The 24073-nt window shown below is 42.9% G+C and overlaps 2 protein-coding genes across 2 annotated transcripts; both read left to right on the top strand.

Annotated features, from left to right (window-relative positions):
• Positions 1–3286: 3286 nt before the first annotated feature.
• Positions 3287–16505, top strand: LOC310798932 (meprin A subunit beta-like; the record flags this gene model as incomplete). The annotated part of the gene is made up of 13 exons (XM_083661489.1): positions 3287–3362; positions 3628–3649; positions 3884–3922; positions 4053–4084; positions 4176–4254; positions 4563–4680; positions 5679–5857; positions 5955–6173; positions 14184–14345; positions 14931–15146; positions 15294–15725; positions 16082–16258; positions 16396–16505. The coding sequence occupies exons 1-13, from the start codon at positions 3306–3308 to the stop codon at positions 16503–16505; spliced, it is 1842 nt and encodes a 613-aa protein (XP_083517615.1). The 5' UTR covers positions 3287–3305.
• Positions 16506–21155: 4650 nt separating this feature from the next.
• On the top strand, positions 21156–23829 carry LOC310798832 (uncharacterized protein). Its single transcript, XM_083661391.1, has 5 exons — positions 21156–21311; positions 22152–22366; positions 23276–23340; positions 23435–23583; positions 23684–23829. Exons 1-5 carry the CDS (start codon positions 21170–21172, stop codon positions 23770–23772), a joined length of 660 nt encoding a protein of 219 aa, XP_083517517.1. The 5' UTR covers positions 21156–21169; the 3' UTR covers positions 23773–23829.
• The last annotated feature ends 244 nt before the right edge of the window (positions 23830–24073 follow it).

Here is a 24073-nt window from a genome sequence, read left to right as displayed (position 1 = left end):
AGTGGTACCTTTTAAAGTATTTCTTCTTTTGTTGTAGGAATGTTTGGTGATGCCTCTATCCCTCGGGTCATCACGACGACGCTCCATCCTGTTCTGTGTCTCCATCCTGCTCAACTGATACCTGTTTCATTGCTACAAGAATGGGTGGATGTTGAAAATGGCACCAGCGGGGTCATAATCTCACCTGCTAATAGTTAGAGCTTTCAGATCTTATGTGATTTGTGTGCGATGTTTGCTTACAGTGTGTGAAGTGTGCACTTCCCAATTGATGCCAGTGAAATAGAAAATCATATTGATCTTTACAGCAACGCCAGTAGAGCTGTGGAAGTAGCATGTGTTGTGGTTGCAGCATTTTACGTGAATGTTCTCTCAGAGACATAAAGCAGAGTTTTTCATTGAATTTCATTGTGTTGGTTGTGTTTTTTCATGTGACGTGATTTTGTAGTTAGTCAGAATCCTGTTGTCTCCATTGAGGCACAGCATTTTTGCCTTCAAGGTCCGTGTTTATCAAGCTTCTCACAATGATTCATAAGAACACTAGATTTGACTTAAAGGAAGGCATTGCTGATTATCAACCCACTTTGTATCATTATAATCTAGGTAATATAAGAAATACGAAAACATCGTAGCTAACTTGATCTAATTCTCAATTTAAGCGACGTGACTAAATCTTAAAGGCTGGAAGCAAGCCGACCCATTGCCTACTGCATCGTGAGTGACCATAAAACATTCGATTTTGAGCAAAAACAAAAAATAACAGGGGGGAGAAATCTAATTCCAGCCTTAAAACTCTGTATACTGTATAAGGATCTTTCTAAATGTCTATGGAGAAAATTAACGGAGAACTTACTTCCGGGGTGGGAAACGTCACGAAAAGTCACATGACTGTTCTATGGCTCTATATCCTTTACATCAGAGGTTCCCAACCTTTTTTGTGCCGCGATAGATAGATAGATGGACCGCGGACCGGTTGTCAATTTTAATATATATATATATATATATATATATATATATATATATATATATATATTTGACATTTGACATTTGTTTAGACTAAATTATATGATTATGCCATACTATGATTTTGTGTAAAGAAATTATATAATTCAATATATTCAATTATATATATCAAATATATCTTGACAGCATAAATATCTAATTGCACAAACATAACACAATGTCCGAATCATGGGTGTTTTAAAGATAAATGAGTTGGATTTCAGTCAATTAGGAAGCTGTGCCACACCTCAGAGGTTGAGGACACCTGTAAGTCACCGGAGTTTGTGTAGTAAAGCTATCATTATGTCCCTGTGTGGTGACAGCTTTAGCGCTTGTTCTGCAACATGACATATCATCATCATCATCATCATCATCATCATCACTTTATTGTCAGACACAAGGTCCATTAAAAAACACACACAATACATATAAAACAGGTAACAACACAATAAGAGCAACTAACATTTCTACAGTAAAGCACTGTTACAGTGTTTCCAGATGGAAGACATGTATCTAGTGTCACTGAGATTGGGTTGAGAGAGCAACATAATGAGCATATTCTGAGACATATTCAGACGACAGATAAACCTATACATCAGGTTTCTCAACAGGGCATGAAAGGTGCTCACTCCTGCTCCACAACACATTTCACTGGCGCTACTACACCTTGGCTTCCTAAGAAGGATCCTCAGGCAGTCATTATAAGCAACCTGGAGCTTTTTAATGCTAGCCTGCTTATACTTGACCCACAGGGGGGCAGTATACAGAGGAGTACAGTAGGCTCTAAACAGGTTAACCTTTACATCATCTGAGCTAAAATAAAACTTCTTCCTCAGCATGTTAGCTTGAGCATACAGTACACGCCTCTGTCTGTACATGTCATCATCATCACTCATTTGATCAGTTATAATATGACCCAAATATTTAGTTTGACAGCAAACTGCCAGCACCTGCCCAGACAGATAAAAAGAAGGAAAGGAGAGATCCTTATCACCTCTTGTTCTGCAGATCATAGTGACACTCTTTTTAGCATTATATTTCACATCAAAACGACCTCCATAGTCAGAACAGATATTCAGCAACTGTTGGAAACCAGTACTGCTTGGAGACAGGATGACCAAATCATCGGCGTACATAAAGTGATTTACAGAGGTGTTACCAATCACATATCCCGTTCAGCAGCTGCTGAGCTGTACAGAGAGTTCATTCATATATAGATTGAACAGGGCGGGGGAAAGAAGCCCCCCCTGACGGACGTCATTCCCGACACCAAAAGGAGCAGAGACCGTATTACCCCACCTTACCTGCATGGTCTGGTTAGCATACCAGAATGCCAGGATTCTAATGATGCTATCAGGCACGCCCCTCTCCCTCAGCTTTAAAAATAGTTTCTGGTGGTTGACTCGGTCGAATGCCTTAGAGGCATGAATAAACCCCACTAAAACAGAGGAATGCTTACCTTTATACATATCAATAACCTCTTTCAATGCATAGATACAGAGGTCAGTGCCATGCTTGGCTTTGAATCCAAATTGATTGTCAGACGTGACTAAAAAGGAACTTAAATGATCTAATAAAATTCTCTCTAAAACTTTAGAAAGTACACTGGCCAGTGCAATAGGTCGGTAGTTGTCCACACTCCCCACCTTACCTGCCTTGTCCTTGATGACTGGCACCAAAGTGACCGACAGCAAGGAGTCCGGCAGCAGCCCATGTGTCATGAGGCCTGTAAAACAGATGGAGAGCAGGACAGCCACCCTGGGGCTCGCATGTTTTATGATGCTCTGATTTGCATTTGAAATGCGACAGCTAGTGTCACAACAGATGACAGATCCCTGTCACTGAATCACTGAAGAATGTGATGTAAACCTGTTCACATTGTCTGGAGAGAACTGTTGCATGCACGCTGAACACTTTCCGTCATATATAGTAGGCTACTTCAAAGCTGCATTCGAGGAAGAGACACATTCAACCAACTTGCTGACACAAGGTAAACATCAATAGGCTTATAGATACACATTTTCTGTCCTCTTACCTAGATAAATACAGATTTTACGGAAAGCAATTTAATCATTCATCAATTGGTGATTTGAAGTTTGTGTTGCAATATTCCTAATTTGTTTTGAACAAATCAAATGCATTTTGTTGGATACTAGTGGCTTAATTTGATTTGTTGCAAATATTATCAAATAAAAATAATAATAATATATGGGTGAACCTTTTTTAGGTGTTTATTTGTTTTCTTTTCTTTTTACATAGCCTCTGTTGTACAAAGTAAGTCTGGCCAGAGACATACTCTAAAGAGGATGAATACCTATATTCTCCTTGTGGTGAGCTTGGCAGTCTCATCAACATTCTCCATGGTAAGAGTTATTATTTGTTGTTGATTCATTATCTATTCCATTTTAATCGAAATGTGGCTTTAGATTGAATATGAATTAGCCTCTCCTGATAAGAGAAAATGGTACAAAAGTGCTAAAATGTGTCATTTGAAAATTGATAATGATTTGATTAGTGTTTTCTAAGAACCCTAATTTGTGTTATGGCTCAAGTCATATTGATATGAAATGATATGATGATATGAGATGATCATATGATATGATTATGAGATATGTGTTTTTCTAACAGCCTGAGCGAAGAAGGAAAAAGGGTAAAGCTTCTCTTGATTTTTGACTTCATTGCTCAATGGTACTGTATGGACAAGGTTCCTGACGTTCACTTAGCCTCTTATTCTGTGACTGATCAGCTACATGTATGTAACATGTAAACATGTCACCTTATTGTTCTTCTTGTCTGTGTCTTTATCTGTATGCCTTATCTGCTACTTGGTAAGCTTTCATCTGCAACTTCACAAAGCTGCATTTCCTCTATTTATCTTTTTCAGAAATTGATGACGAGAAGGACATCACTGAAATAAACAAGGGTAAAGTTAAACACAAAGGGATTTGAAATAGAGCTGTGTGTGTGTGGAGGCTTCATCCATGCCATGTGCCATTAAATACTTGTACTTGGATTTCCTTGGAAACATATTCACTTTTCTCTGCTTTGTACAGATGCAGGCTTGTTTGGGGATGATATTATGATGGTAAGTTTAACATTGTGTATACTATAGGTAAATCATTAAAATATAAAACTGATGTATGTGGACTTGACTTTATTCTTATATATTCTTGAAGAGCACACAAAGGTCCACCATTATTGAGCAGAGTCAACTATGGACATCCCCAGTTCCATATATCTTGGAAAACGACCTTGGTAAATTTTGCACTCAGCACATCATTATTAGATGCTCAGGTGAAGTTATATTGTGTGTTTTTGCAATGCGCCCTGAATTACGGTATGTCTGTTTATTGTGTCTCAATCCAGTGTTTCTGCCCCACGATACATATTGTTAAAAAAAGAAAATTTGCGATATTAAATTTCAATATATTGTCTCATCCCTATTAGACGTGAACCTCCTCCATCCATTTCATTGTCTGACCTTTCTCTCATTTGATCATTGCATGGACCATGCATGTCTTTAACACAACCTTGGCATCATCACCAATGAACTCATACTGAAGAGATGAATGCTAGAGGAATCATCCTGAGAGCCTTTGACCAGTTCAGACTCAAGTCATGCATTGACTTCAAACCCAGGGACTCTGAGGACTATTACATTTCTGTCCAGAAGCTAAATGGGTACGTATTGTCCAGCAATAGCTTATAACTCTGATGACAATATCTTTCTGGTTGCTGCTGTTGTTTTGGATTGCATACATTTGTGGATGAAACAATGTCAGCATGCACACCATTAGCCTGGTTAAACCCAGCCTCCACGGGACCTCTATCTATATGCTATCAGTCACAAGTCTTGTGACTGATAGCACATAGAGGTCACGTGGAGGCTGGGTTTACCCAGGCTAGCACACCATGCATATGACATGTAAACCTCTTGCATAGCCCATCATTCGAGGAGCCTTGTCATTTATGTAAGCTCTAAATAAATGCATTTACATGTACATTTAAGCCATGTTCAGACTAGGAGGACAAATCTGATTTGTGAACTTTAGTGACCTAATGACTTTATCCAGATTGGTTTTATGAGTCTGGACGCTCCAAGTCTGATTTGTGTCACTTGTCCCAAACCACATATGGAGGTAGTTTCCAATCTGCTTTCGACTGATGTGACTTAAGTGCGGACGCGCAGATCCACCAAATCTGATTTGAACGTCACTCGCAACTCATCATCAAATGCTTCTGCGCAGGAAAACCACGTCACCAACGAACGTATTTACTGATGCCCACGTCGTTACCATAGCAACCCATGCAGATAGGCTGTTTAGATCTGGACACACAGATCCGACTTGAGAATCAGATTTGTGGCAGTGCGGACACACTCCCAAATCAGATTTGGGAAACCAATCAAGATAATGATGATTAATGACTTTATCAGCAAATCGGATTTGCCTGTAATGTGACCATGGCCTTCGTCATTTAGCTGATGCTGATGAGATTCCTTTTGTATAATAAGAGTATAGTAGTGCTAAAGTGTATATGTGTTTATTCCTGCAGTATTATAGACCAAGACAGTAGAACTAAAAGTATATGTAAACAACTATTTCAAGTAACTTTCTGGCGTATCTGTGATATGAGTAGCCTAAATCTGAAATTGATGATGAGTGCCTTTTGCTTTTTAGATGTTCCTCATACATTGGGCAAGTGTTCAATGGACTACAGGTCCTCTCCATCGGACAATATTGTGATTCACTTGCCATCGTTGAACATGAATTCCTCCATGCTCTTGGCTTCTATCACGAACAGTCCAGATACGACAGAGATGATCATGTAACCATTGTGTTCGAAAACATCCTAGAAGGTTTGATTAAGAGTCTGATTCTGATATTTCTATTCATTGCTGTCACAAATGATTACTTTAGGGTGGTGAGGTAATTGATTTTTGTGTCTGTCTCTAGGTAAAGAGCGAAATTTTGCAATAAAACGCGAAGAATTCACCAGCACCCAGGGAGTTGCATACGACTACAACTCAGTGATGCACTATGGACAAAATGATTTTACCAATGGCAATGGCTCTACCATTATCACCAAAGACCCCAAATTCCAGGACGTGATTGGTCAAAGACTGGAAGTGAGTCCTGATGACATGCTCAAGCTGAACCGCCTCTACAAATGCGGTAAGTGCCATCGAATATTCAAGCTGTCTTTTGCTAATATATGTACAGCAAGATGAGTTAAAGGGTGCTGACACCTATCGTAGTTTAATAATTAACTATTCCCATGGCCAAGTTAAATCAGTGTTCCTGCCTCTTTTAAGCTTGCCTTGAAAAAATGGCTGGTTGGCTCCCAAATGGGTTCCTAACCTTTTATTTTCTTTTGTCTCTTGTATGCTCATAGTTTTTAAACCCTAGGTAGGTCTTTGATTTATTATATGAGCTGGTCTCTCTTTTTATTTATTTATTGGTGCATTTTTTGTTGTTATTTAAATAACCATTCGTCATTGAGTGTATGGTTGTGTTGTAAAATGTTTTCATTGTTTGTGTTTGTTGCCCGCGCACACACGCGCTCATACCTGCACACATATTCACTCCACTTGTCCCATACAAAGGACCACAATGGAAACAAGCCCTTGGGCTTTATTGTGTTATATTCCTTTTGATCAATATTTTTGTTGTATTGTCTTGCACAATTCTGCTCTTATTGAATCAATAAAGTTATCAATCAATCAATCAATCAATGGTCTTCCTGCCCACTCCAGTGAGTTGAGTTAAGGGTAGTTTAAGAAACCGTTATTTCTATGGCCAAGTTCAGTGTTCATGACATGACATGCCATCATCCACAGAAAGGAATTCTTGGGACGATCGCAGTTCGACTGACTCGCTGATGATTTTTTGAGATGATCATGATGATCATGATGTCCCATATTATGGGACACAATAATTCATATTCACCAATACAAATGGTGTATCCCACTTGGTTGCAGGGCAACTTGCACAATTTTGCCAACTTGTGTACAGGGCTCATTGTCTGACTGCAAAATGCCTAGGTTAACCACTTTTCAACTGTTCGATATATTCAATATAATTTGTGATCATATATGTTGAACAGAAGGACAAAAAGCCAGCACTCAAAATAAATCCTTTTGGGTTTTTTTAATACCTTCAAGCAGCAGTGACAATGGACGTTTCGGCGTAAGCCTTCCTCAGCATTGTGCTGACAGTAGACGGACATGACGTATAAATAGTGTCAAACCGGAAGTACAATCAATTACATCATCAAGTACTGGAAATATCTCACACCATAAAATATCAAAGAATACAATATCAAAAACATCAGAGAATATCAAAAAAGATAAGGTACAATTTAAACAGTACACTTGTATAGATAAGTCTGTATATATTACACAGCAGGAATGCATCAATGTTTTGCATATGAGAAGAATGAGGCTGGATGGCCACACTTGTGTTATATAAGCACAGATAGAAAGTCAACATATTAGAATAACAAAAAAAATATTAAAATAGAATTAGAAAAATACATAATAAAATGCATACAAGTGAATGCATTGGATAGAGATACTGCAGGTCCACACATGACGCTCCCACACTGCATTACAGTGCAAGAGCATCATGTGTGAACCCACAGCACATCCACCCAATGCACTCCCTAAAGGAAACAACCTAGCAAAAGTTCTTCATTCAAGCCCTTGGGGTGTTCTGTCTGTAAGGTATGTATCCAAAACGCCTCTCTTTGTAACAGGGCCTTGTCTCTGTCACCCCCCCTCTTCAGTGGACTGACATGTTCTATACCCTGGAACCTGAGGGAACACACGTCGTGACAAAACTCATTAAAATGCCTGGCGACAGAGGACTTTACATCTCTGTTTCTAATGCTACTCTTGTGTTCTGAAATGCGAGTTTTCAACTCTCTGATAGTTTTTCCAATGTATACTAGCCCACATGGACACTTCAATAGATACACAACAAATTTAGTTTTACACGAAATCCTACTCTTAATTGAGTACTTTCTTCCAGAGTGAGGATGGAAGAATGTCTCTCCTCTGATCATAGCATTACATTGAATACAGTTAAAGCAAGGAAAATTACCATTCTGTACATCAGACAAAAAATGGGAGGGGCCAGGGGGGCGTGTGTAGCAGTCAGCTCTGACGACCATATCTCGGACATTTCTAGCCCGTTTTTGAGCAAACAAGGGAGGCTCACCAAATAAATGGCCCACTTGGGGATCACTTTGCAAAATGTTCCAGTGACTTAAAATACATTTTTTTATTTCCTGAGAAGCAGGTGAAAAAGTAGCGGCACACACTATTCTAGACCCTCGGGCAGGGGCGGACTTCGGGACCAACAGGTCCTCACGTTTCAACCCCCTGTATATCATACAGTCATATATGTTCAAAATGCTAAAGCCTACGATTAAGTCCCCACTCACTGTATATGGTATGGGACTGGTAGAATGTATTATGGAATAAGATTTCTCCAATGTGAGGTCTCCAGACCATAGTTCAAGAAGAAGGCCACTCACGCATAATCCGATCATCCCCTGACGTCAGTCAAGTTCTAGCATAACGTGGTCAGTCAAAAATCCTAGTATGACGTCTGCTATGACGTCAAACATGACGTCAGTTAATCCTCATATATATAGCAAGGGTTCTACGTCACCTCTCTCTCTCTGGCCGATCATAGCAGCAGCAGCTCACGGCAGTCCATCTCCCTTGAAGCCGGCCTCCGAAGCGTTGTTTTGCACCAGATCCGCAGACCGAATCAGCACCCACGGGCCTTCTCTACCCGTGGATATTCCCATTCCTGGCTGTCGAGTTCCGAGCCGGAGCAGCCCACGGACCGTGACGGCAGCTTAGACATCGGTCCCCTGTCCCGGACCGGCCACGGAGCGTACTTGCCTTCCGAGGTGTCTGACGAGGACGTTGGCGAAGCGACCGGACCACGGGCTGCCAGCATGGCCCCGACGAGAAGGCCCAGCGCGCGTTCCCGTGTATAACAGAGGACGAAGCGCCGCGCCGTGGACGCCCAAAAACGCGTGCGAGCGTGCCGGAGGGAGAGGCCGCTCGGCGCGGACGTGCGAGAGGCCGCGGGCGAAGACCAGTGGAGGCGGCTGCCCCGAGAGCCGGGAGCCGCCGGGGAAATGCAGGCCGCGGGGCCGCCGCGAGACGCCACGTACTTCCTGGTCGGGAACCGGCTTGGAGAAGCGCTGAAGCTGGAGTTGCCGTAGCATCTCGGGCACTCCGGGCAGACCGAGAGGTCCATGGGGCGAACGGTTCATTCTGGCGGCGACAGCTGAAGTGTAGTGCAGTTTGCTTTCCCTTCCAAATCCAGCGACGTAAGGTGGTCCATTCACGAGGGGAATAAGCACTCCCAGGAATACATGGACGATAGAGGTTTGACGTTACATGCAGTTGAGCAGAGGGTCGCACTCGGCAGTAAAACCCGCATCCATGTAACGTTGATCCATCGGGTGTCCTGTTCTTCCTGTCACGAAGACTATAATCCACCAGATCACATGACGTTTTGTCATCAAGTCTTTAATCCACCGCCACACTTCAGGACATCCTCTTAATCCAAAACAGAGCGTGAAAAGTAGCTGTCTCTCTCCTTGTTGTTGTGTTTGTGAAACGGAGGTTTACGGTAACCAGAGACCTTTTATTGTAAAGATGCGACAGCACACAGCCAATCCGCCATTTTGGAGACTAAGCTTCTGCCCCAGCAAGGAGCCTTCTCATTCTCAATTATCTTTGCTGTTACACGCAGCTGAGTTTGTTTATTTTCTACCTCTGGGTCCCCAGTGACCCCACGTGACTGATGGTGACTGATAAATTAAATTAGGAAGCTTCCGTGATGATGACAATGATAATTTCTTAACTTTAGCCGATCTGAGGGGGTTCATTTGAACAACAATCTTAAAAAAAAAAAAAAAAAAAACTGGGGGCTGGGACCTGGGCCGGTGTAAACTCTACCACGACGGCAAGAACCACGCGGGCAGAACCTACCTTCCTGGAGCCCGACGACACCTTCATAATACCAGACTCAGCTGTAAGTCGCCAAAAGTCGAGAGTGCCTGCCGCAAAGAGCTGTAAGTCGCCAAAAGGTCGAGAGTGCCTGCCGCAAAGAGCTGTAAGTCGCCAAAAGTCGAGAGTGCCTGCCGCAAAGAGCTGTAAGTCGTCAAAAGTCGAGAGTGCCTGCCGCAAAGAGCTGTAAGTCGCCAAAAGTCGAGAGTGCCTGCCGCAAAGAGCTGTAAGCCGCCAAAAGGTCAAAGGCCGGAAGGGGGACACTGCGAAATACGAATCCGGTACATAAACGGACTCGATCCGGATCCCCTCCCTCTGATGGACCCGTGCAGGCGCTCTGTGCGGGCGGCTCTAGGAAGGGACCGCCTGAGCGGAATCCACGGACTGCCCCTGCCCGCCTCTCTCAAGAGCTACCTGCTCTACCAAGGACGGGGTTGACGACCACAGCACACCGAGCATACCCCGGAGGACCAGTCACCCGTGGACGCGAAAGGACCCATGAGGAAAGTATCAGTACTTCAGCATTTAAACGGGCAATCTACCAGTCCAGTAAAATCAATTCCAAAAAAAAAAAAAAAAAATTTTATTAGTCCCGCAAAGGGCAATTTAAGGCATGAATACTGCAAACAAGCTGTACAAGTGCATATTAGACTTGTTCAAGGGTTCAAATCAAAAGGTCAAGGTACAGACCTAGTCTAGATAAACTGACCACTTCTCGTACTGTGGCTGTTCACCAGTCGAATGGCCTCTGGAACCAAACCAAACTTCCTTCTGCTTGTTTCGCAGGCAGGCTGTCTAAAGCGCTTTCCTGATGGCATTAAGTCAAAACAGACATGAAGGACATGCGTGGAGTCATTGATTACCTCGTGCGCTTTCTTGAGCACTCGTGCACTACTAAACTGTACTAGGGATCCTTGTGCTTTGCCTATAATGCCTATAATCAGACGTATTCTCATCTCTTTAATACTCCGTCTGCCCGCAACGGCCCGCCCCACCAAACAGAAATACTGTCTTACATTGCTCTGAAAACACCACATGTACCGTAGGTGTCCCTCGTGCTTTGACTAAATAAAGCGAAGCTGACTGACAAGTTATTTGGCCTGTGATCTGACTATTCTACCCAGCGGGCATCTCAGCCTGCCTATTTCCGAAGCCTAAGCGGAAATCGCTTCCTGCCAAATGGCCAGCGGGAGTCACAATAATAATAATAATAATAATAATTATAATAATAATAATCACAATAATAATAATAATAACCACGCAAGGGGCCATTCTAACACCCCTGGCCCACGGAGCTTGTCTGAGCATCAGCTAGAATGAGTGTTACTGCATAACTTCGGACCGAAGCCAGACGGCCCAGGGAATGCTGACGTCTTTCCGCGTTAAGCTACCCGGTCTTAATACACCACCTCCTGTTCTTAACGAATTTCAAAGTAAAATGCCTCTGGCATTTCTTCAGAAGCAGAATCAGAATGACTTAATGATCCTCGAGGGGAAATCGGGACAGGTTACAGTAGCTCGCTCACAGTACACACATAGCTTAAAATAAAATAAACAGTAGTAAATGCAACGCAAATGCAATATTAAGCAATAAGCAGAAAAAACACAACATAGCATAGAATAACTAGTAAATGCGCTAGAAGAAAAAAATAAATAAATAAATAAATAAATAAATAAATAAATAAATAAATAAATAAGTGGAATGTCTAAGTAGCAAAATACAAAACACGTCAGGTAGGTATACATTCCGTGTCAATTATCATTATTGCACCCTGGACTATATTAAGTCGGCTTGCCCTATACGCCACACGTGGCTCAGCCAGGCACAGTTAACCTATCGGCTGGCTCAGTCTCAGGGAGACTGAGCGTCTCCGAGGCGCTCTTTAAGAGAGGCATTAAATAGACTAATGGCCACAGGCAGGAATGATTTCCTGTGCCTCTCCGTACTGCATCTAGGTGGAATCAGTATCTCACTGAATGTACTCCTGTGTTTGACTAGCACGCCGTGGAGTGGGCGCGAGTCATTGTTCACGATGGAGCGTAGCCTGGACAACGTTCTCTTCTCTGACACCGCAGCCAGAGAGCCCCGCTGCCCCAGCACACAATAGCATACAGGAAGGCACTAGCCCCTTCTGCCCTTTCTCGTTCATGGCTCACTACGTCAAGCCCAGGCCTCGGACCGGCCCCTCGGCTCCCCTGCTCCTCATCGCACCCTGTCACCACACGACAAGATCCCGGTTCACCCTGCACCTCAAGCAGACGCTCCAGCAATGCAACCCCCGACGAAGGACTACTCCAGCCACTCCTTCAGGATCGGAGCGGCCACCTCGGCCGCCGAGCAAGGAGTGCCCTCCGCCTCCCTCCAGCAAACGGGCCGCTGGCCCTCATCGGCATTCTCCAGCTACATCCGCCCGGAGCAGGCGGCCATACTGGCGGCCCAAAGAACCCTCCTCCCTTAATCGAACTACTCCAGCCACTCCTTCAGGATCGGAGCGGCCACCTCGGCCGCCGAGCAAGGAGTGTCCTCCGCCTCCCTCCAGCAAATGGGCCGCTGGTCGTCATCGGCATTCTCCAGCTACATCCGCCCGGAGCAGGCGGCCATACTGGTGGCCCAAAGAACCCTCCTCCCTTAAATCGGTGAGCATGGCAACAAACAATGTCCCGGACTTCCGTGCCGATGAAGAAAATGTCTCGTTGGTGGTGGCTCCCCGAAAGCATGGCGCCAGCAAGGCGCAGTAAACTCCCCGGCTCATTTTTGGGGGGGGACAGAGAAAGAGAGAGCAGAAAGTCAGGGTAGTCGCGCCAAGGCAGCCTAGTAGGCCAAGCCGGGAAGCGCCAAGCTAAATTTTAATGTACCAAGATCGAAGGCCCGACCGAGTTGGGAGCGCCGGCCGCAAATAGCCGTAAGCCGCTAAAAAGGTCGAAGGCCGGAAAGTACAATCGCGAAGCGCCAAGGCGGCCAGGTAGGCCAAGCTGGGAAGCGCTATCGCGAGGTGCCCGACCGAGTTGGGAGCGCCAGCCGCAAATAGCTGTAAGTCGCTAAAAAGGTCGAAGGCAGGAAAAGCAAGATCGAAGGCCCGACCAAGTTGGGAGCGCCAGCCGCAAATAGCTGTAAGTCGCTAAAAGGTCGAAGGCCGGAAAAGTGCAATCAACTACTGGCGCCCGCAGATCTCAATTAACCTCCGGTAATCAGATCTTCCTTTTGGGGGATCTCCTAGCCCATGCAGGCGCCCTCCTCTGCCTCAAGAGCAGCGCCACTGGCCAATGGAGTCAAGCGCCAAAGCATTTGCCATGCACGCCGATTGTTAAATAAAGTTTGTCTAATCCTACCAACTGGCCTCTCCTGATTGAAGTGAGGTCTCCAGACCATAGTTCAAGAAGAAGGCCACTCACGCATAATCCGATCATCCCCTGACGTCAGTCAAGTTCTAGCATAACGTGGTCAGTCAAAAATCCTAGTATGACGTCTGCTATGACGTCAAACATGACGTCAGTTAATCCTCATATATATAGCAAGGGTTCTACGTCACCTCTCTCTCTCTGGCCGATCATAGCAGCAGCAGCTCACGGCAGTCCATCTCCCTTGAAGCCGGCCTCCGAAGCGTTGTTTTGCCCCACCCACCTCCCCAGTCCGCCACCAACGAGTCTTGACTCCTGATCCCCCACGGGGGGGGGATCTCCTAGCCCATGCAGGCGCCCTCCTCTGCCTCAAGAGCAGCGCCACTGGCCAATGGAGTCAAGCGCCAAAGCATTTGCCATGCACGCCGATTGTTAAATAAAGTTTGTCTAATCCTACCAACTGGCCTCTCCTGATTGAACCACATTTTTGTGTATGTCTTGTACACTAACGATTGTTGCAGCAAGAGTTAGGTGCAACATTTTAACATCAACAAATGATTACCATTATGTTTGATGTATTAGTATGATTATTATAAATGAGACCATTTCCAGGACGATTGACAAGGGGGGGGGGGGGTGTCCGCATACTTCTGACATTCATTTGTATTGTCAACCGCTAACTGCTATACTGTGCAATGTACAGTATCCCATTTCCTGTTCCTGCAGAGCACATGATGTGTTGTGAGGCTTTAATGTGAAACATTAAAGTAATATTTTTGTATCCTCTGTTCTTCATACACCTCCACAGAGTCATCCATTGCATTTAAGATGTACTGCGGCTTTGACGATGAGACCATGTGTGGAATGAAACGCTGTTCAAAGAGTGGAGGGAGCGACTGGGAAAGAGTATCAAAGGCTGTTGGGGGTCCTAGCACTGACCACACCGGCCTATCTAGTGCCACTGAAAATGGTAAGATTTCTAAATGACTTTGATCCTATAATTCATACAGTTTTTTTCTCCAAGTAGTATTTTATGATTATTTATTCACTTCCTCATATCGCCATTTCCAGAAATTAGAACGTAACATACAACTGGGCAATCAGGGCCACCATTGTCAAAGCAGTAACGGCATCTCCCAAAGTAACACAAAAAAACGATGGGTAGGGGTAAAAATAAGAAATGAGATTGGGTCATAGACTCAATAACACTAATTAAACCAGAAGAATAGTATGTGTATAAAAGTAGTTTCTTAGCGGAAAATAAGTTTTCGGCATTCTTCTGAGTGGATTTGGCGACACTGATTGGCTGAAGGAGTTGGCTATCAAGGCAAGTACTGCCGCCCACTGACATCAACGTGAGCGCGGCTGGAACTCCAGGCTGATGTAGCGCGAAACAGAATGTGAGATCATCAGGATGATTTTTTACCAGGCTACCAAAATGCTTAATTCCTCCAAGTTTCATAAAAAAAGTGTTTGAGATCTCACGGTCAGATAGACGGACACAGTCCAATCCGCCTCAATACAATAACACTAGTCTATGCTGTTCTATTTCAAGATGCAGGTCACTTCATGCATGCCAGCACCGCATCCGGTCAGGAGGGAGACTCCGCCTGGCTGGAGACTAAGAGGATGAAGCTCAGCAGGGAGTGTCACGTCCAGTGTCTCCAGTTCTACTACTTCCACAGCGGCAGTGAGTCAGACCAGCTCAACATCTGGATCAGAGAGTTCAACGACTCTAGAGGACAGCTACGCCTCATGGGACAGATCACTGGTAAATATAGTGTTTTCTCTTTCATTGTGATTTATCATAGTTTGCATTCAGGTTGTATCTGATCTAGTGCACCATGTGTAAGTTGAGTAATTGAATGTAGTCATCACAGTCACAGCACATATTTAATTGCTAAAATCCTCCCTCCAGGTCCGCCCACATCTCATTGGCAGCTCCACCATGTTCCCCTGGATGCCGCCATGGACTTCCAGGTGGAGTTTGAGGTTCATAAAGGAGCAGGAAGCTCTTCAGGAGGCTTCTCCATCGATGACATCAACCTGTCTGAGACCGAGTGTCCACATCTGACCTGGCAGATTAATGACTTTGAGGAACGTCTAAGAAATAGTGCGTATGGAACCAGTTTGTTCAGCCCACGCCAGCACTCTGCAAACGGGTACGCCTACCAGGTGGAGATAGAGCTTTACAGAAGATATTTTGGGGTGTATGTGAGGCTGGTGTCTGGTGACTATGATGACCAGCTGGAGTGGCCTTGTCAATGGAGGCAGGCGACCTTTGTAATGCTGGATCAGAACCCCAACATCCAACTGCAGATGTCCAAGCAAACGAGCATTACCACTGATGGTGAGCTTCTGAAAAGCTGCATGAAATGCTCCAAAAATGCATGAAATCTTAAAAGAAAGTTACCACTTAAACAGAAATGATAAGAATACAAAGAATTATACTACTAAATATTTAATACGGGCGGCTGTAGCTCAGGAGGTACAGCGGTCGTCCACTAATCGCTTTGGATAAAAGAGGTTGATGGTTCGATTCCCGCTCTACTGATTGTAAAGCGGTTTGGATAAAAGCGCTATAGAAATGCAGGCCATTTACCATTTAATACGGATGAAAGAAATATTGCTTATATAAAAACAGCCTATATTACAGATTTTCCTTTTAGGTTATTTACTTTTTTGTTGTACACCTTCTGTAAACAGGTAGCTATCGTTGGGATAACCCTCGTACCACTGGAACCGAATATGCCGATGACGAGGAAAATCAGACTTACTTTGTCGGCCCTTCGGTTGGAAGAAGGAAGTTCGCAGGACGGCAGGAGATGAATTCTAAAGACTTCCTCAATGGAGGGAGCCTTGTTTTGCTCTTCAACTTCCAAGGTAGGCAGACAAAAATGTCACTGACAGACAAATGATGTCTTCACTTCTTTTCTTTCTTTGTAGTTTTTAAATGATTATTCAAACTGGAAGCGTTACAGTCTGACATGATCTTACAGTAAGTTTCCTCTCCTCCTTAGATATCTCCAGTCTTGCTGAGGCCAGCGCTCTTCCATGTGCTAAACGGCCACCAATGAAGATCACACATCCTCCTACAGTGATGGATGTAGGGCCATGTGGCTCACGGTAGGACATTGAATGTTTTGGTTCTTATCGTGTGTATACATTTTTGAGCATGAAGATTAAATATACTATTCAAACGATGCTATGCCTTCTGCAGGCCCCTGACCACCATCCGCCCACCTCAAACAACAACAACAACACCAACAACACCACCACCAACAACACCAACAACAACAACACCAACAACACCACCAACAACAACAACACCAGCGCCAACAACAACACCAACATCAACAACAACAGCAACAACAACAATACCACCACCAACAACACCACCAACAACAACAACACCAGCGCCAACAACAACACCACCACCAACAACAACAACATTAACACCAACATCAACAACAACAGCGCCAACAACAACAACACCAACAACAACAACAACAACACCACCACCAACAACAACACCACCACCAACAACAACACCAACAACAACAACACCAACAACAACAACAACACCACCACCACCAACAACACCACCACCACCACCAACAACACCAACAACACCACCACCAACAACACCAACAACAACAACAACACCAACAACAACAACAACAACAACAACACCACCACCAACAACAACAACAACACCAACAACAACAACACCACCACCAACAACAACAGCTACTCTAACCACAACAGCTGCTCCAACAACCACAACAGCTGCTCTAACCACCACAGCAACTGCTACAACCACCACAACAGCTGCCCCAACAACCACAACAGCTGCTGCAACCACAACAGCTGCCCCAACAACCACAACAGCTGCTCTAACAACCACAACAGCTGCTCTAACCACCAAAACAGCTGCACCAACAACTACAACAGCTGCACCAACAACCACAACAGCTGCTGCAACCACAACAGCTGCAACTACAGCTGCTACAACTACTTTCTCAGTCAGTTTCTCATCTGATGAGACATTTTCAACTGACCTGTCAGATTCATCATCTACAGCTTTTGCAACTCGAGCCACAAAGATAAAAACAGCGGTAAGTCTCCCACTTAAAATTAACCCTGTGATATCAGACAGATCAGGGCATTTGCTCAAAGGATTGAAAATATATACAGTATTGCTGCTGCGCTATATTGTTTCACTGGCAAAAACTATTAACTAAGACATTTTCAATATATTCAACTTTCAGAATTACCAATTTGTCCCCAAGCCTAATTCTGCTTCTACCATTCTTGCTAGGCAGTCTTAAGGTCTTTGCGCACACAGTCCGGTTTTTTCGTATGCGTTTTTTAATCTGTCACCTGGAAACACAGACAGGTCAAACAGCTCCCAAAAGCCTATTGAGTGATGCGAAAAACGCAGAAAATCAAACCTTTTCCGAAAACTTAAATGATGGATGAAAGTGCTGCAGTGACACAACATGAGGTCATATTTATTTTAAAACGTGCGACAATTTCGGGTGAAAAATACGGACTCGCTGTTCAAAATTTCCACTTGGTCTTTGCAATACGTCTTAACACATTCACTGCCACCAGTTTTTTTTTACTGTAGGTAGCTTCTGCCAAGGTTTTTTTTGAGGATTCTGGCTCATCTTTCAAGAGCCGAGGATTATTTTCTGCTAGGACTTTGTGAACACAAAATATCTCAAAATAACTAATAGAATGTGTGCTTTCTCTGTCTAAAAGAGTTAGTTTGTAGAGTTAGTAGTTATGTAGGCATTAGCAGTTGAATACAGCATGGTTTCAGCATCTGAAAAGGAAAGCTGAGATAAATGCCTTTTTGTGAAATTCGATAGAACAGTCACTTTAACCATTTATTTTTGGCATCAGTAAGACATCAGACATCTAAACAATAGTTCTGAACAGTAATTTCCTCCATAACAGCACCCCCACCCCCCTCTCCTTCAAACTCCTCCCTCCGTGGGTGTGTCTCTGGTGGCTTTGCAGCGTTTGTCACAAGCGAGTTTCTGCTGCCTGTCTGTGCTGCCTGGCTGCTGGCGGCCCCTCACGGGCGAGTCTGGATGGGGCTCGCTCGTTTCTTGGGGTTTCGGTTGAGAGATTTGATGAAGCTTTGTGCGATTCTGGGCTTTATGCTGCGTGTTTCAAAGTGTGTTGCACCCAGTCTATTTTTGGAACCCCCCACCGTTGTGCGCCACCGTTGTGCGCCACCGTTGTGCGCCAGCGCAAAAGCGTTTTCGCCAAACCATTCTACAGTATGAGAATGGTTTCCTCACGCTTTTCCCTGCAGTTTTGGCTCGGCTTTCTCTAGTCTGGAGAGCATTGTCGCCACTTAGTGGGTCGGTGGAATGGGTTGTACATGTTCGGTGGCTCCCATATTTTTATAGGAGATGTAAAAGGGTTTGATCCACGTCCCACCGTTTTTTTTTTTTGACGAGATAACTCGTCGACGGCAGTCAACCGTTGGATTTTTTTTGACGAGATAACTCGTCGACGGCAGTGAACGTGTTAATAGGGTATAGCTTGTTTTCTACAATGGTGGATCCTACAGTGAAATACCCAGGTCTCTTGTGGGATGACATCTGATTCCAGTTGCTGCGTTTCAAATAAATATAATCACCCCATCACTATGTGAGGATAGGATGCACTCTCAGTGCACTTCTGTTTTTGTAATTTTACAGTGGTATCAGGGGGACTAATAAAGACTAGAACGACCGCACCGCGGATATATGCCTCTGCCAATGAGCAGTTGACATCCATGTCTGGCCAGACTTAGATGTTTGAGCCAAATGTGAAGAAATTCCGTGAAGGCAAAGGGCGTTTGTGAGGTCACAGTGACCTTGACCTTTGACTACCAATATGTAATCAGTTCATCCTTGAGTCCAAGTGGACGTTTGAGCCAAATTCGAAGAAATTCCGTCACGGCATTCCTGAGATGTCGCATTAACGAGCTTGAAAATAGCATTTGTGAGGTCACAGTGACCTTGACCATTGTCCACCAAAATCAAATCAGTTTATCCTTGAGTCCAAGTCGACGTTTGAGCCAAATTGGAAGGAATTCCGTCAAGGTGTTCATGAGATATTGTGTTAACAAACTTGGGAATGGCATTCGTGAGGTCCAGTGACCTTGAACTTTGACCTTTGACCACCAAAATCTAATCAGTTCATCCTTAAGTCCAAGTCGACGTTTGAGGCAAATTTGATTAAATTCCGTCAAGGCGTTCCTCAGATATGACGTTAACAAACATCGTATGGACCGACGTACGGACGGACAAACCGAATCCATAATGCCTCCGGCCTGGCTATCGCCGGCGGTGGCATAAAAATGGCTAATAAAGGAAATTCTGAAAAGAAGGAAATTGAATTGTGTAATTAAACGTTAAAATGAAATAGTGAAAATTCTCCAAATTCAAGAGACTAAGGAAAAGAAAACATTAAGAGTATGCTTACAACCTGCTTTTATTCCTGCAGCTTGAGACCCTTTACAAAGCGGCGTACCCCTCCTCCTTCAGCCTTCCCCTCCTGGAAGTTTACTGTGGTAGTCAATAAAGAACTAATTAAGAAAATTATCCAAAGAAGGAAATTGAATAATGTAATTGAACAATGTGAAAATGTAGTAAAACTACTTGAAATTAAAACGACTACGGTAAAAACACAAAAGATATAGCAAACATAAAAATGCTTACAACCTGCTTTTATTCCTGCAGCTTGAATCTCTTTACCAAGCAGCATACTCCTCCTTCAGCTCCTTGACAGTGGTGTCATTCAGGTAATTTGTTTATGTTCAGCTTTGCAAGAATGAAAGAATAAACACCAGAAAGTCATGATGATTGAAACAATTTGTTTTTCTGCATTTCCAATTGCAGTAGTGGATCGATCGTCAACAACATCAAAGTTAGTTTCGCGGACTCATCTGTTCCTACATCTACCCAGATTGGAAATGTGTTGATCAATGGAGCGTCAAGCATTACAACCTTCGACATTGACACCACCACTGTTTATGTGGGTGGCACGCTCACAACTACTACAGCTGCTCCTACTACAGCTGCTGCTAAAACTACAGCTGCTAAGACTACAGCTGCTAAGACTACAGCTGCTCCTACTACAGCTGCTCCAACTACAGCTGCTGCACCAGTTGCACTTCTCCAGTCAGAGCTGGCACATCCATTCACAAAAGAACTCATGAACTCCAATAGCACACAATTCAAAGAGCTTTCAGTCACAGTTGTTGCCATGGTAAGAATAATTTCATCGTTTTGTTGATGTTGTCTTGTTAAGCAAATCATTACACTGTTCATTGCAACTGATAAACAAAGCATTCTAATGCAGATTTCACATGCATTGAAATTCATTCCATCCCATTTGATATTCATTTGGAGAATATTGTATCTGAAATGCACTCAATAATTATGTCTGATTTCCCCCCCGTTTTTCTTCTTGCAGTATCATATAATCTTCAGTGAGAAATTTGGTGTTCTCTTCATCCGCACCTATGTTATAGCATTTAGGTAAACTACAAATTCTACTTCCTTTTAAAGCCTCTCTCATGTATGTTTCTATGTGGATAATGATGTTATCTATATCTGTGTGACACCTATAAGTTACATATTTAAATAAGTCATCAATATAATTTATAATTTTCATAGATTTTGACTCTTGACTTTATGATTTTGGCATTTGTGATGCAGCCGTGGTGGAGCCAGAGCACAATCCCGTCGTGGAGCCAGAGCACAAGCTAATAACACGCAAGCAGAAATGGGGATTGAGTTCAACAGGACTGCTCCAGCTTCATCTATCCCAGCGGCTGATACCATTGTGGCGGCTGTGACAGAAGCTGTGAATAACCCCAACAACACCTTCAACGTCACTATTAATACCAACTCTCTCCAAATATCAGGTAAGTTAACAGTTAACACATAAGTCTAAATTCCACTCTACTCATTATTTGAAACATCATTTTAATTTGCCTGAATTGAAAAGTTGGGAGCAAAATCATGCTTGTAAATGTGAAACAGACATAGCTTAGTGACAAGTGCAATTTGTGGCAGGATTGACTATTCTAGATATCTGTCACTCAATGAAAATGCTTGTCAGTCACTAACTGGTAATTTGCTTAAATTCAGTTTGGTCTTTATATAATCCCATAGGGCAATTTGGTTTGCAGCTAAAACACCACCACCACACATAAAAACACAGTAACCATGTGACAATAAAGACATTAATAAAACATCACTCAAACACAATGGGAGTGAAAAGTGAGTGAATCATTTCTCAAGAACAGCCATTTTGTAGATCGGCATGGGACTAGCTTGTGACCATGGGTGTAGTGAAGGGTAAACGCAAGTAAATGCAGTTTACCTACCTCTTTGAAATGAGGCAGATAGTTGACTCACCTATTTTCAGATCAACTGTATAAATCATTGAGGGCAAACAAGGTGGGTAAACTACTCGCCTTGGATAGTTTACCCACCTCTGTATTTACAACTACACCCCTGCTTGTCACTACTTTCTTGACAGTATCGCAAATTCAGAATTATATGATAAGACGCTTGCAGTTTGCAAAACCAATTCTCTTTGACAGGATTGTTTTGATGCAGCAGCCATGTAGCATTGTGGAACTAAAGGTCTAAATGACATCAGACATGTTTTTGCCTTGCACATGACTGTACGATGCATTACTGATATACTCACAATGTAAGGGCAAGCTATTAATAATTTATTCTTCAAAAATTCACAGGTTATTTAAACCACAGAGCAACCACTCCAGCCCCCACCACAGCTGCTGCCACCACAGCTGCTGCCACCACAGCTGCTGCCACTACAGCTGCTGCCACTACAGTAGCACTCACTGCCGTACGGGTCACTTTCTCATCTGATGAGACATTTACAAGTGACTTGCTGACTTCAACATCTTCAGCTTTTGTAACTCGTGCCACACTGATAAAGACAGAGGTAAGTCTCCCACTTAAAATGAAGCCTGTGGTAGTATCTATTGCATTCTGATATCACAAGAGACCAGACAATATACATTGCTGCATCCTAATCTTTTTTTTTTTTTACAAAAATGTCTTAAAATATCTAATAACTATGTCATATTCTATAATAAGCCTTCCTTTGGGGGCAGATGTTGAGAAACTAATCACATCACATCTTCCAACAATAATTTTTGTCTGTTAAAACACATTTACATGTATTTGGGATTTTCTAAATGGTGGAAATTCAAGAAAATTACAGTACGTGGCCGTATACATTTTCAAATCAAATTTCAATCTAGTTTACAATAGCATTAACCCTCTCCATTCAGTTTGGGCTATATTGTCACTCACTGGCAAAAACTGTCTAGGTAATTCCACTTTTAACCATTAGGTAGTCGTGCATTTCCCCTTTTGTCATTTTAGTGGGGTAGTAAATATAATAAATAAAATGAGGAAAATAAGGAAATTAAATGGTGTAATTAAATAATGTGAAGTAACATAATAAATAGTTGAAATATTAATAGGATAATTAAAAAGACTAAGGAAATAAATAAATATAAATATAATAAATAAATATGCTTATTAAATAATTATGTATGCCATACTATAATTATTATACTATTGCCATTTATCACAGACTTTATTATTACTATATACTATTTATCATACTGCTGCCACTATTAATAGTCTGTGTCTATATACTGTGGCGCCTGGTGAATTGCTTTGGTGAATTGTTATTTAATTGGTGATTGTGATTGTATTGTATTGTACTGAATGGTTGCACGATGGGGAGCCTGGAATTTCGTTGTGTAAATTCTTATGCAATGACAAATAAACTACTACTACTACTACTACTACTACTTACAATCTGATTTTATTCCTGCAGCTTGAGCCTTTTTACAACGCAGAGTTCTCCTCCTCCTTCAGCTCCATCACAGTGACGTCATTCAGGTAATTTGTTTATGTTCAGCTTTTCTAGAATGAAAGAATGACCAGAAAGTCACGATGATTGGAACAATTCTTTTCTCTGTAATTCCATTTGCAGTAATGGATCAATCGTCAATAACATGGATGTTACTTTCACGGCCTCATCTGTTCCCACTGCTACCCGGATTGGAAATGTTTTGATCAATGCAGCTCCGAAAATTACAGCCTTCAACATTAACCCCAACTCTGTTTCTGTGGATGGCACAGGTATGCAATATTGAGTAATACTGTACTTGGATCAAAAAGTGCAAAAACTTTCCACACTTTTTTAAATACATGTTTCTTTTTCTTCTCTATTCCTTTACAGCGATTTCAAGTGGAGTAAGCCATGAGATCAGTCTCCTCACTGCATTCTTCTTGGTGGCGTTGTCATGGCTACTCTCAAACCAGCAATAAGTGTCAGCAGAGACATGTCAAAGGACTATGGCCACCGTCACTGGAATGAGAAATTAATACGAGATTTGTGAGAGTAAGGTCTGAAGCAGTAAGCGTCGGAATAACCTCCAGATATTAAATTCCAAATTGTAATGTAAGACATTAAGTACAATGGGCCAGGCAAATTTAGAGGATGCCTCCTGGTTGCATTTCAGTCACTATCCAACTATGCAAATGACAGCATACATATACACCTTGGAACGCCAGTTGGAAACCACTGAACACACGGTCCAATGAAAAGAAAATAATATGGCAATACTAC

This window comes from Poromitra crassiceps (assembly GCF_964638095.1).
Source record: "Poromitra crassiceps genome assembly, chromosome: 26".
Taxonomy (NCBI): Eukaryota; Metazoa; Chordata; class Actinopteri; order Beryciformes; family Melamphaidae; genus Poromitra; species Poromitra crassiceps.
Note: the sequence above shows the minus strand (reverse complement) of the source record. Positions and strands in the feature narration are given on the sequence as shown.